This window comes from Passer domesticus, chromosome 2 (genome assembly GCF_036417665.1).
Source record: "Passer domesticus isolate bPasDom1 chromosome 2, bPasDom1.hap1, whole genome shotgun sequence".
NCBI classification, from domain to species: domain Eukaryota; kingdom Metazoa; phylum Chordata; class Aves; order Passeriformes; family Passeridae; genus Passer; species Passer domesticus.
This window is the reverse complement of record NC_087475.1, coordinates 101,670,241-101,685,004: the sequence shown is the minus strand read 5'-3', so window position 1 is coordinate 101,685,004 and position 14,764 is coordinate 101,670,241. Positions and strand designations below refer to the sequence as shown.

At 37.8% G+C, this 14,764-nt stretch overlaps 1 protein-coding gene across 3 annotated transcripts in view; it reads left to right on the top strand.

Annotated features, from left to right (window-relative positions):
- Nucleotides 1-81: 81 nt before the first annotated feature.
- F5 (coagulation factor V) overlaps nt 82-14,764 on the top strand; it is a 40,651-nt gene continuing 25,968 nt past the window's right edge. Inside the window, exons 1-5 of one of the 3 annotated variants that reach the window (XM_064410098.1) lie at nt 82-3,673; nt 6,665-6,850; nt 9,875-9,966; nt 10,954-11,076; nt 12,149-12,361. In XM_064410098.1, coding sequence (XP_064266168.1) covers nt 6,690-6,850; nt 9,875-9,966; nt 10,954-11,076; nt 12,149-12,361 — 589 coding nt within the window. In that variant the 5' untranslated portion in view covers nt 82-3,673; nt 6,665-6,689. Of the gene's footprint in view, nt 6,488-6,664; nt 6,851-9,874; nt 9,967-10,953; nt 11,077-11,676; nt 12,000-12,148; nt 12,362-14,764 lie in introns of those variants that run through there. The other 2 variants (XM_064410097.1, XM_064410099.1) reach the window with 2 other exon arrangements.

Sequence of the window (14,764 nt, the reverse complement as noted above, 5' to 3'; positions counted from 1 at the left end):
TCCTGTATTTTAGAAACTGAAATCTACTTTTGTAGTAGAAGCCTAATAGTTTTGGCTTTGTTACTGATTCCTAAAAATGCACGTTTATTTTTTCCTCTTCAATTTAAATTCATTTGAGAGCTTTGTGGAGCGATTTTTTTCCAGCTATGAATGGCTATATTTCCCCTAGCTGGAGGAATATTTTAAAAGATGAAAAACATAAGTGATTGTGTTGTTAAGAAAGTCTGACTACAGCTTAAATAAGTAACTGTAACTAACCAGTCTTTGAGAGGTGATTTCCACTTGAGCAAGACTAGAGGTGGAATATTTGAGGAGACAGAGAAGGGATATTCATTATGTAGTCCCTTTCTCTTGTAATAAAGAACAGTCTTATTGACAAAAATACAGCTTGAGGGTAAAGGGAAAAGATTGCTATGGCAGAGCAAGGTTCAATCTTGATTATTTGTCTGCCTTAGCTGTACTAATTGCCAGTATGATAGCGTGGTTTCCTCCTTGGGATGAAATTGCATGGAGTTGTTTGTGGATTCGGACATTGCATAGGCATCCAGGCTTTAGCAACCACTTTCTGTCCTGTAAAATGTAAGGTTTACTTTAATGAAGCTTGGAGGAAAGGACCATCATGTCTTTGTATCTATATTTGTGCATATATTTATAGTCATTAGATTCACTTAAACTGTCTTTCGGGAAAGCATTTTTGTCTCCCAAGCATCCATCTTGCATTCTGCAAGGTAATCCAGAAGCTGGGTGTCTGCACTGGACTGAATTTACTGTTGGGTGGGAAGATTAGTCCTAGTCCTGGCACAGCTGGTCCCTGTTTTGGCTGTCCTTTGTACCATGCTCTTACTTACATGGGAACACATAATCAGGTTGTGTGTTCCATGCTAAAATTGACTTTCCTCTTGATATGTCTTCACTTCCTCTTTTTTTGGACATATCTTAAGCAATGTCTATGTAAGTGAAGAGTAATGCTGGCTGAAACCTGTTAAAAATTTAACCACATCCACTGAGTCATGCCATAGGAATTTGCCTAGGAGGCTAATCTCAAAGATGTTTTGGGCTTTCTGGTAACCAAGGAAGCAGCTGTCCTCCACCCAATAAATGGGGGAGCAAAGAGAGGGAGTATGACTTAAAATAGGCAGTGGTGATGTATATGTTTTTCCTTTGCATCAGATGCATCGGAATCTTTTGAAACATCCTTTTCCCTAAAAGGTATCTATTCTCCTGTATGAAGGTGAATTAGTTTCATAAGTCTCCAGTAAGTTAAGTTATAAAATACTGCATTTTTCCTTGTCAGGCTTTTGATGAAAGCAAGTGGCGTGTTTGTTTGTTTTTTTTTTTATTTTTAATGTATAAACCAAAGAAGGCCTTTTTCTCTGAACCTAACAGAAAAAGAGGCACAGCAGAACAGAAGAGAACTTGCCAATGGCTTCCATCATCACCATGATATTAGATATCTTATGGCATTTCTAGCCCTGCATTGTCTGATGTTGCAAAAGCCAATCCTTGGTGACTAAGACATGGTGTTCTGTTTGGCTGCTTATCAAAGTGGCTGCACCTACAAGCAAATTTCATGTGGTGTACTTGTACTGTACCTTAATCCTCCGCTTACTTTGGTATTAATGTTTAAAATTCCTGATAGAACCAAAGATTGCTGCTGTAGGAACTGCTATAAACATTTAAACATAGTAACTTCAATTAAAGCTTCTGTCAAATCCTACATGATTATTAATTACCTGAATTTTGTGTTGGCGTCAGAAGAGCTTCTGAGAAGTTCTGCTCTGCTCACTTTCCTACTACACACCTTTCAGTTCTTATGGCTCTTTTCTTGCCTTCTGTTTCTTGACCTTGGACTTTTGGTATGTTCTTGTTTACAGGTGCTGCATGCAGTAAAAATGTAGGTGAATTTTTGATCCACTGATTAGGTAGAATGAGTGAGTTACGATGCAAAGGGAATTAACTCATAGAGATGTAAAATAATGACCATCACAACCTATTGTCAAACTTCAGATATCTAGTCTTCAATGTACATGAAATGTAAAAATAGTAATAGAAAAAATTTTAAAATACCAATAAATACTTGCTTCCAATAAAAAATACAAGTGGAAGATAAAATCAAAGCAGTAAGTGTGGGAAGTGCAGTTCTGTATTTATTATTTTAAAAGTCTGATCAAAGCCTAAGCTACAAGTAATGAAGTATGGAGATAGTGTTAAACAGGGCAATTTCAACTTTGTCCTTCTGCAGCAGCATTTTTAGGTGTGGGAAAGTAGAGTTTGTTTAACCAGCTTGCTAACAAACAGCCTGAGCCATTGTTAGAGAACTAGAATGCTTTGAGTTTGTCTATGTTGTGAAGTTTATACAACACTTATAATTTAGAGTCTTACTGTGCTAAGAGCTTACTGATTTCATGTTTCTTTCTGAAACATGCCTATCTGCTTTTCTAGTGAAAAATAGCCTTTGATATCAGTAACTTCCAAGATCTGTTTTAAGTCTATTATTTGGGAAAAAAAAATCTGGATGTAGAAAATTCAGCTGTATAAAGGGTGAAAAATTTCATTCATTCAGAGTATCATCCTTATTGTTAGAAGTAGGTGTGTACAACTTCATAAGATGCTCTCTCTCTTTTATGATAGTCCAGTTTCAGTTGCAGCTAGGAAGATTCATATGAATCTTCCTAGCTGCAAACTCTTGCACTGGTATCCTTACTGTTGTTCTCTACAGAAAGAAATCCAAGATGAATATGCTGCTAGACTGACTTAGCATGAGGCCAGCTGCTCCCATGGTGCATATCAGTTGTAAGCTTGGGCAAATACAGAAATCTCTTGGTAAAGAAGACAAACTGGAACACAGAACACAAACAATGAGTAGGAGCAAAATAGTTTGTTGAGTCAAACTGAAATTTTTCTGGCAAAAATTAAACACTCAGGAAGAAAAAAATAGGCTTCACTTGAGTCAGTCCAAAATTGTGAGATATCATTAACACTGTTTTTTAAGAAAGGAAGCTTGTATATCCTTGTTTGTTCCTTAAGATTATTCTTTTCAGACCACAAGCCAGTGGTTTTAGACAAATTTGTTAAAGCACTGAAATTCGGTTTTACGGTGTTTAGAAAATAAACATGTTTATTTTTTTTTCTGTAACTTTACTGAATTCAGCATCTCTGTACAAATTGTTTTCAGTCCTGCTAAATAATTGTTTTTGGCAAACATCTACTGGAGAAACATCCAGTTCTAACAAGGGACGTCTGCTTTTCTGTTAAGGAGAAATACAAGTTTAAAACATGAATGTATTTAGGTTTAGCATGATTATTTGTCTTCTGAAGTGCCAAGGCAAACTGAAATGCCCTTCTACATTCTTACTGCCTTTTAGTTTGCTTATGACCACAGAAGTCGCACAGCCTGCCTACCCTTAACGGTGTGCACAATGTCTTCTTGTGTGGGCCATCATCAAGGCATATACATCTTCTTTTGTGTGACTTGTTCTCTGAAAGAAAGCCTTAGTTTCTCTTCCTTCTTTTCTTTTTGCCTGCTCTTATGTTTTTTTGGCATAGCACATCTACTTTCGGCTTCTAAACTGAGCTGTTTCACAGGTTAACCTTTCTTGGCTTTAGCACTCACTTGCAGAAGTGAAGATATTCAGCTGATGGCCTCTGTTCCCGTTAGTACCTGGCAGATTTGGTAAGTGCCTTCTCTTTTACCTACTTCAGAGCCACGTGTTCACTGCCGATTCAATAAATAACTCCTTGTTTGCCCATGAAGCCTGTTAACCCTGAACTAAACCAAGTACGCCGCTGGGCCGCAGTGCATTGATTGGTGTGTTTGAATGAGAGAGAGGTCTCTCTTAGGGCATTATTAGCAAGCAATTCCACAATTGTACAACTTTTTCTTCTCTGTACTAGCTCCCTGTCTGTCACCAGTTGTGAAGGCTGATGGCAGGCATCAGGATATGACTGCCTGCCTGCTGGCACTTAGGGTATTTTTTTTTTTATGAAGTAGAACCAAGTTTGTTGTGGATCCTAATTTGTTATTTACAGCAAAATACATATCACCACTTTACATCTCTTTTTAAAGATCTGTTCATGATCACTCAGAATCAGCCTAGGCCACTTCACCCAGCCTAGGTGGAAAATGGCACTGCCAGTTAATTTTACTGGTCAGCTCTTAGAGTGGGACTGCAAGTATACCCTTAGGATATTTTCACACATAGCATAATGAGAAATCAGGACCATAATTACTGGGTGTCAGATAATAATCTTGCCCAGTTGGAAGATGCAGACCTGCTCTTAGTGCTAAAAGATATTTCTTAGGCTTCTCTTTCCTTGCTTGATTTTCATTTGGCATTTCAGTATCAGTACATCCCACAGGTACTGCTTTATTTTAGAAGTAGCTTTGTTCATTGTGCTGCAGAGATTGTCATGCCAGCCTGCAATGGGCCCACATTCCGCTACATGATGTTTTGATGTTGTTGACTTGAAATTTACACTTGAGTATGTCAGTAAGCAACGAGGGTAAAATATGGAGTTTGCAGCATGTGCAGTGCTGTGAAGTAGAAGAAAAGATCACAGCTAAATATATGAATAACCAATAAAGTTTCATTGTCTTGGAAGATTCCAGCCTGAAAGAATATATTCTGTAGTCACTTGTCAGGGACTAATAGTAATAGCTTGCAGGCAACCAATACTAATTTTTTAAAAATTATATGTATGTATTAGACTTTCACAACATTAGACAGGATATAATTGCAGATATTAGAAATTAATGATCAGGTGGAAGGGAACAGCATCTTTGGATGATTTTCAGAACACTGAAACTTCATAAAGCCTAGAGGATACAATGTTATGGAATAGCTTAAATAAAAGAAAAAAACCTAAGGCTGCTGCAGGTGATTTCAGGCAGGTCAATTTTATATTGATACTTAAAATGTGAGAAGAGGAGAAAATAAGCAAGCAGCCAGTATTGGATTTCTTGTTCTTAAAGGATTAAAGAAGGGTAACAAATGGTAGTCGGTGTAGCTTAATGGAAAGTATCTCTAGTTCAATTCAATACTGATCTTTAAAATTATCAATATAATCAGCCACACTTACGAAAGAAATTCTTACCATTAGAGTGATGCTGTATAATTCGTTGAGTAAGAAATTTCAAAAACACAGCTCCCAAATTCCTCAAAATGGATAAAAGGGAAGTAACCAATTGATGTAAGCTTTGATGATTCCCAGCTCACAGGCACAAAGCAGGGGGCGTTCATCATGTAATCTGAGTATTAATTTTTAGCCTGCATTATTGTAGCTTTTTATTCAAAGGAAAAATTCTTAGAAGCCTACTTATAATGGATATTTCTATCGCAAACACTTAGTTCATTAAACAGAATCACAGGAAGGTTTGTTTAAAGAAATATACCATGATGTTCGTAGTCGTGTGCTAAGTGAGCACGATTGTTCTCAGGTTTCTGCACCAAATGATCCTGATGTTTGGTAGTGAGCATTTAGCTGTTGGTCTTCATCAATTTTTTCTTTTTGAGCCATCTCCCCTATGTCTTTCAAGTTCTTATGTCTTATCCATATAGTTTGGATAGAATTAACCAACCTGCCAGTTAGGCCATTCTGCTGTTAAAAATTGATCAGGTTTTCCTTTGCAGTAGTCCAAAATGAAATGTTGTTCTTTTTGTCTAGTCCTGGACTTGGGGTTATTTTCATTTGGGAATTTAGGTAATTTTTTCATTAAAATATTAGGAAAACATTATTGAAAATGTTATTTTCATTTTCTGGCCACAATAAAAATAGATAGGATATTTTCTTTTTCTAGTAATTGAGTGTGTGGGAAACATGATCAACAATTTACTTGTTGTTTTGACCAGCTTCTTAGTACTGGCAAAAGCAGGGAAACATTTTTGGTAATACAGTTCACATTGGTAATTATCTTATCAAAAGGTATTTTCCTAATAATTTCTTGTTAGATAAATGCCAACAGACCCTAGTCAAAACTAGATTAAAGTCTCCTGTCTGACCTGGTCAGACTAGATTAAAAGTCTCCTGGCTGCCTCTGAGAAGCCCATTGGCTTTTACCTGAGGTATTTGGGAGTGTAGTGGGAATCAAGCTGAAGCTGGCAACATTTGGAAGGGCGGCTGTTCTGAGCATGCAGTGCATGGTGATCTGAACAAGATTTTAGCTCTGCATCCAATTCTACTCCCTGTGCCTAATCCTTCAGTATTTTGCTTTTAACCTGGGAATGATTTCTTTGGAGGTGTAGCATCTACCTGGGAAATTTCCATCAGTGCCAGCCATGTGGTAGGTTTCTGTTTTTTGGGAAGATAGAAAATATCCTTCTTCCTAACCACCTAAGTCAAACATCCTGTAATTGACACAATCTAAATAATCTTCTGCCTCTGATATCCTGCTGCTTCAGTACACAATGACCCAACCACCTAGTGAGGCTGAAGCTGCTTCTCCTTGGTGCTTGTCTCATGCGAGGTGGTGTGGAGGAGGGGAAAGAAGGTAGTTTAAACAGTTTTTTATCTCTATTGGATCGCTTTCGGTAAGGGGAGGTGGAGTAAAGAGCAATGACCTGAGCATAGCAAATGTTACACTGTTGCATCATAATTATTTCATTTCTGAGGGGAAGTTAGAAGCAACAACAGCAATAAAAGCAGTGGTTTCTCCCTTGTCTTCCAGAGCAGCTTTAACAGGCATCTCTATCATGACTCTGCACTGCTTGCAGCTTTTTCTCTTGCTTCTGCTTGGTTCATGGTGGCCAGACTCAGAGCAGCATGTGGCGGGAGCTGTGAAGGTCAGGGAGCACTATATAGCTGCACAGATCACGAGCTGGACCTACAAACCACAACCTGAGGAAAAGTCCAGGTAACAAAGTACAGGATAAAAAGAATAAAGTTAGTCCTCCTTTGGGACTGAAAAGTGGTTTTTGTCTCTCATCTCTTGTGGAATTGCAGAGGCCAGGAGAGCTTTGGAGTGCAATCTGTTGATTTCAGAAAACTTGGTTGACTTTAACAGCATGATCTGAACTAGAGCCAGTGATATATTAAAAGCTCCTTTTTATTTGCTGCATTAGTGGATAGAATTATTTTTATGTTTTCAGAGCGCTTCTGTTAAATAAGCTCCAGGACTTGCTTTTGTCATTTTTGAATAGCTTAATGTTGATTGCTTGCAGTTTTTTAATGTGTTTATTTTAGCTACATGGATGTTGAGCAATGTTAAGTTGAGTCATGGTTTGGTAAGATCTCAAAAACTTTAGGACTTTAGAATTTGCTGAAGGAATAGTTATGATCCAGTTTTGATGCTATCACTTTCACTTAAATCAGAGCCAGATGAACTTTGGAACTAGCTGTACCATTTCTGAGTTGTTCAGGACTTTTATGAAATGTACATTCTGATGAGTAAAGGTGGTAAGATCAAGCATTACTCTGCTTCATTAAGTGAAATACTGAATTTTATTATTTTTTGGATAGTATCGCACAGTGGCCAGCCTACCTGCATCCACCAATCAAGAATATAAAATACGTTTTTTTTTGTTACTACTACTGTCTTTAGGATTATAAACACTGCAAGTGCAATACTACAGATTTCAGAACGTGGATGTAATTTTGAGTTCTGTTTAAATTAGGGGGGAAACTACTAAAAAACACTAAAACATTAAAATTAATTAAAAATTACTTGTCCTCCTACAGGTTTTTTTAGACTCCTGCTTTTTATAAGTGGATGACTTGTGCTTTTTTTTTTGTTAGTGATTTTTTTTTTCTAAACAGTTCAGATTATGACCTACTATTTTTTTTTCCAAGCTCTAATTATAGCAAAGTTCCTGTGATTTTAAAACCCCCTTGAAAGTTTAATAGAGCTGGTATAAACATAATGTAAAACTGGCAAGACAGAGGAAAATAGGATTTCAAGGTAGGAACATGAAGCTAGCTGCCATTTAAGTATTGACCTGGACATGTGGATTTACTAGTTAAAACTTCATTCTCTTCTACAGTGGGTGCATCAATATAAGAATCAGCTGCTGTTTGGTTAGATTCACATTGTGAATGGAGTGTTTTCATGCAGTAGAGACTGTCAAAAACCTCAGCTGAAGTTCTCTGAGATAACCCAGCAGTATTTTATGTGCAGTGTCTATTGGGTTACCTTGCCTAAGTATTTAAAGCAAGTCACATCCCAGATGGGTCTAATTAATTTTATAGAGCTTATAGAAATTTAAATAAAACCCAAAACAAACAAATAAGCACACAAAACCCAACAAAACTACAAACTAAAAAAAAGAAAACAGAAAAACAAAAGACCTCACAACACAGATATACTCACTGAGGAAGAGTTAATGGCTTGATGGCTTGGATCCTGAAGGTATTGGGGATTGTGCTGATTTCAGTAGAAGCTGAATATCTATATGCAGTGTAAGAATCTGATACTTTGGTGCTTTTGTTTATAAATAACTTGAGAGGCTGAAAGGAAAATGGATTCTTCCTGAGCTATTTCCTTAATTTTTACTAGAAAAGGACACCTTATTTCTCTGAGTGTCAGTTTTATTTTTGTAGAGGTTTGTTACTATGTATAAGCGCTATTTATTTATAAGGCACTTCAGCACAAAGTGAGAATGTATTATCTGTGCATTATCTTGTAGTGTTGCTGCTGCAATTCCTAAGAGTTCTGTAACTAGGCCTGCTTGCATAGTGTGATATTTCTGAAGTGTTAGTGTGCTAGGTATTTTATTCCTCCTCGCTATACAATTAGCACTGATCAATTTCCTCTTCTACCCTACAGTCTTACATGCGTATTCTCTTGAACATTGCCGCATTAGGGCAGCTCTTGTCAATGAAGGTTGTAGATCTCATCCTTGCCCTTAAAGAGTTAAACAAAATTTTAACAGTGACCTTAAGGAGAGGGAAATTAATTGAAACACCAATTGCTTCTGCCTGACTCTGGTGTGTTGAGAGAAGGTTGCAGAGGAATTTACAAGGGATCTCTTCCAGAAGAGATTGCCTCCCTTATGGACTCTGGATGTCACTGAAGTGGGTTCTCTCTGCTCAGCCTCCCCATGCTCGAGCAGCCCCTCAGCTCCTCACTGTCAAATATGCCTGAAAGGGCATTACAAAGAGAGCAAGTGGAATTGCTATTGGATTCAGTCATCATACATACTATAGTAAATCAACCAATAAATGTGAAGGGCTGTTACCCTTTCAGCCCTTTTGTAGTTATTATTTCCATTGCAGAAGTGTCATTTGCTAATTTTCTTCTGCTTGCCTCAATATTTTCTAAGAAAACATTGTGTGGTCTCCTGGTTGCCAAATTGTTTATGTAACAAGACTAAGGGTACTTTGCAGTGTTTCTCATTTTCTAACTTGCTGTGACATCCTTGGTTGTTGTCAGAGAACAGCTTTGTGCTTTCTTTCAGAGTCATTCCTGTGTCAGGAACTTGCTGTTAATGCTCTTTTAAAACCCTTCTAGTGAGTCTTAAAGTTCAAACATAGGGTTGAATAAACAGAAATTCAGGTTTCTTTCCCTCTATTTTGTCAGATGCTTTCTAGGTTAAGCATGGTTGAGACATCTTCCTCTGTGTCTTGGACAAAACAAAGGCATCTCTGTGCCTTTGTAGAATCAAAAGGACTATAAAAACCATCAGTAAAATCAGTGGTGAGCTGTTCTAGATATGGATATTGGATGCCCTATATGACATTATTTGGTTTGGGAACATCATAAATTCAATAGAGTAAGAGGGAGAAGTGAAGATACTACAAAGAGTTGCAATGTGTGTTTTGCCTTCAGCAAAATATGCAAGTGATTAAATATATTTCCAAGATTCATGTTTTTGAGTTTCCCATCAAACAGCAATGAGAATCTTTGTCCTTTCAATATTTTTTGTAACTCTTTTGGTTTCAGATTGGAACATTCAGATCCTGTATTTAAGAAAATTTCTTACAGAGAATATGAAGTGGATTTTAAAAAAGAAAAACCAGCAAATACATTTGCAGGTAAACAGGAATGAAATGTTCTGAGTATTTTGATTTGTTCCTTACTTTAAAGCCAGTGGCAACCTAAGCACGCTTGTATTTTTACATCCATTATTTGCACATAAGCCAAATAGGCACAGGGCATGAGGTCTCTACAGTGCAGGAACGAGGCTTCCAAAGGCCATTAGAGAAGTTGGGCTTTCAGAGGATGTGGCTGTCTGCAAATCGCTTACACCATACAAAGTTGTCCCCTTTGTTTTCAGCATCTGATGAGATTTACCACATGCATTTAGATTTGGCACAGCTGCAGCGATGACACTATGAATTCCTTGTGAAGGAGTCTAAGGCCTGAACTACATATATACAAAATAGTTTACCAAAAAAGAGACTTACAAGCCAAAAGTTGTCTTACCAGCTTTTTCAATTGCTTATTTTTGTAACATGGGGAGTAGGGATACAAGTTTTTGAAATCTTTTGCAGGAAATGCCTCAAGAAATTTGCAGTGTGGAAATGATTATTTACTTGGATAACATTTGGGAATTGAAAGATCTCTTTGTTCTGTGACTTCTGGCATTCAGAATGCTACTTAAAGTAATGTGTTTGAATGCCTTTCTCTAAACTCTTAAACTATAAAATATTTATCTTCTAAAACTAATTAAATTGTATGTGAAAGATGTCTAGAAATTTTCAATGAACCTCAGGATGAATCTTTTAATAGAGTTTCTGTATCTGTAAATAACTTTTTTCCCCCTTATTTTCCCATGATTTTGAAGTGCTAGTTGCCAGATGCAAAATTTATAACATTTTGGAATATGCACTATAGGCTTTAATTTTCCATATGCCTTTTTATGGGTAAATCTCCATTGCCGTGTTATTACATTCTCTGTGTTAATTTTGGTATTTGTACTTTGAGAGCTAATATTTTCTGAGGGGGGAGAAAATTCATTGTTTCACTGGACATACTGTTTTATTAATATTTTCCTCTTTCTTTATCTTGAATAACTACAGGACTTCTGGGACCAACCCTGCGTGCTGAAGTGGGAGATACTTTAGTGGTTCACCTTAAAAATATGGCTGACAAGCCAGTCAGTATTCATCCTCAAGGCCTAGTTTACAGCAAAAATGAAGAAGGTAAATACTGTAGAAACTCCATGTTTTGCTCATTTGCTTGTAGACTACTGCATGAAATGTTGATAGGGATCCAGATCAATGTCTGAAGCTAAGTGTAACACAGATATCTGTTGATCCTGGATTACACCTTCACCTCCATTGTTAGCTCCTTTCTTGTTCATCAGTGTAACACTAGGAATGTGAATGTCATGAGCACAGTTTCCTAACAGTGCTGATCATGTTGTTCTGATACTCAGCATTTAATGCTCAGATTCCTGGTGCTTTGCTCCACACACTCATGAGACCAGCAAAAAGAGATTATAAACTCTGACCAAATGGACAGTAAAATATCTGTCCCAGCACGAAGTGAGTTTGGTTGCTCATACTTCCTGGATTGCCCTGCCCTGGGTGCTTAGCCAGAGCTTTGGCCTGCAGTTTACAAATTCATGCAAGGCTTTGGTTTTTGTGTGGGTGCAAAAGGAGTCTTGCAGCTCCATCTCATGGAGTTGAACAGAACATCTCATTGGAAGGGATGGGCAGTTCAGTTTGACTATCAAATTAATTAATGTACCTTTTGCACTTCAGATTTCGATTCTCTGTCTCCCCTTTGTCATATTGCAGATCTGTTGGATATAGCAGGCACAGACACAAGCCATTAAGTGCTTCCATATGTGGATGTGCAGTATACAAAAGGCCTAAGGCAGCAAGGCATTGCCAGCCCATGCAGTGGCTTTGAGAGACAATTAGAAAGGTGACAGAGTCGGCAGCATTCCTCTGCAGAGCATCAGTGAGCAGAGGCTGAAGCTTCATCCCGTCCTAACCCTAGTCAGACTGATCAAGAGCCCAGCCTTTTGGCAGTGATAATACTTCTAGGAAATCTTTAATCTATAAGAAACAGGATGGTGGTCGATTAGCTACTCTCCCCATGCTACTGTCAGCAATGTGTGAGTGGAATCATGAGTTATCTCTTTGAAGCTGAAGTATCATATAAGCAAGATCAAACCAAGCTTTTGGAGCTGATTGTAGAAAGATATTTCAAGCATTTTAATTGCTCTTTTTCTTCATGCCGCCCTACTGACTCTTTTCTTGGCAGGCTCCCTGTATGATGACAGAACATCACCTGCAGAAAAACGAGATGACGCTGTACTTCCAGGCCAGCTCTACACATATGTGTGGGATATACCAGAAGAAGTTGGTCCAAGAGAAGCTGACCTTCCTTGTCTTACTTATGCTTATTATTCTCATGAGAACATGGCAATGGATTTTAACTCTGGTCTGATTGGAGCATTGCTGATCTGTAAGAAAGGTAATGAAATGCTTTAAGACCACTATAAGGTAATATATTTTTATTTCTAACAAAGAGGATGATGTATGATAATGAGACTTCTCTCATTATTTTCTTTTTCACATCTTTACATGCAGTGTAAAATGAATGTTTTTTAACATCATTCTTTTAGATGTTAGAGTTTTTAAATGCCAGCTTTCATGCAATTCCATCCTATAATTATAGAACGGGCAGAAAACATTAATATATAGATACATTTGCCTGCACTGGTTGCATCTGCAGTTGCTTAACTGCTAAATATATGACCTCAAATTTCCTGTCTAAGAATAAATCTTTTCTAAAACTTCATTCAAAATGGTTTGCCCATTTTGGAGAATAAGGCGGGAAATAATTGTTTTACCCATTGTCTTTTAAAGGCTGTCTGATCAAGAGCCTGGAACACTCACTCTTCTGTAACATGGCTTTAAAATTGCAGAGCAGTCTGTCTTTTGCTAGTAATTTGAAGATATGGCCAAATTTGAACAGATTTTAAGTCTTAAAATTGTTTTTGCCTGTGATCAGAGACTTTAGATTTTAGCAGTCTGAACCATTGAATTCTATCTCCACTAATAACTGGTGTCTTGTAGCACTTGTAAACAGCTGCTAGATCTGTCTCCCTGGTTTGAAGGATGACTGAAACAACATGCCACCGTGTAAAGTACTTAAACTACTTAGTGGTCCCTTAAATCCAAGTTTTTTCCAAATTATATATTCTTCTTGTGGTGCATGTGCTGTGAGTTATTTAGCCTGATTTAGTTTGAGTGAAAAATTTTTGTAGACTCAACTGCATGGACTTGGACCTTAAAGCTTCCCTGAAAGTAAACAGAGCACTGGTTCAGTGTGAGTTGCACAAGGACCGTCTCCTCACCCATAGATACCCATTTTAATGCAGAACACATCTACTCTTATCACCCCAAAGGAATTGCGTTAGTATTAATTATGTTCCTCTTGAATTTTTTTGTTGATTGGTGCTTTTAGTATTATTTAGGACTTGTTGCTTTCCTGATTTTCCTGGGTTTTCTTTCTCTGACTTTCTGTGTATATGCATATTTTATGGCATACTAGTTGAGCTAATCTGGGCTACTTTGAAACTACTTCCTTCTCAGGCTTCTCAAATTCATGCATTTTGGTCTTGAGTAGGTCATGAATTTGAGATGGACTGGTGTGACCACTGCCTTCAAGAAAATTTGTGTGCATGTTTCTGGCTAAAACAAAGACAAACAGCTCACTATGCATATTTTTAAGATTGCTGAACACAGATTTTTGACTGTGAACTGTGTCTGGTAAATGTGCAACGTACCTGTGGATTTGGTCTGCCTGGCATGGAGTTTACTTTCTTTACAGCAGCTCATGTAGTGCTGTGTTTTGGATTTGTGGCTTGATAGCATCAGTAATACACTCACCCATGTTTGAGCTGTTGCTGAACAGTACTTGCACAATGTCAAAGCTTTCTCTTTTTCCTGCTCAGACCTCCCCAAATGGTGGGCTGGGGGTGGACAAGAGGTTGGGAGGAGACCAATCTGGACACATGAAACAGATTGGCCAAAGGGTTATTTTCTACCATTAACATCATTCTGCAATAAAAAATGGAGCAGAGGAGGAAGCAAGAGTGTGGGCAGAATGAGGGGTGTTTACTTCCAAGGTGACAGTTTTTGAGAGACTGACTGGGCATCAGTCAGCTTGTAGGAGATGAGTGACTTTTTTCTGTGTTGCTTGTTTCCCCCCCTTTCCTTCACCTTTGAACCGTCTCTGTTGATCCATGAGTTTTCTCATTTTTGTTCCTCCTTTCTCTCTCCTGTCCCATTGGGGATGGGAAGGCATTGAAGTGGGGGTTTGGCTGCTGGTTAGGGTCAGCTCCCCACGGTCTGACACATTTAAGAGGTGGTTGAGGTTATAAAAAAGTGGACTTTTGAGTTAAAGCACTGCCTGAATGTTCTTTGTGTGGCAAGTAGATGAATTCCTCTGTTGATCCGAGGCTTCTTTTGTGAAGAAAACTAGAACTTTGTAGCTTCCCATAAATAAAAAAATATATTAATGATAATTTCTTCCACTTCCTCTTTTCCTAGGTAGAATAATCAATAAGTCTGCAAAATCTTCATTCTTGCAATCCAGAGGGACCAGATTATGTTTTGAAAGTAGCAAATGGAAGTTTTTAGTGTGAGTGCTCTACAGAAAGAATCCGTAAAAATCACACCAGTTCTGTGTGGCATGTCCAGAATGAATTCTACTTCTTGACAGAAGTTACATCTGTATCACAAAATCACCCAGGACAGTTTCTTGTAACTGATCCAGTGCAGGAGTGTCTGTTGAAGTCTTTTGTGTGTAAATGTTATTCTCTGAGTGGTTGGTTTTAAACTTTTTAAAGGTTCTCATGACCTCAGTGTT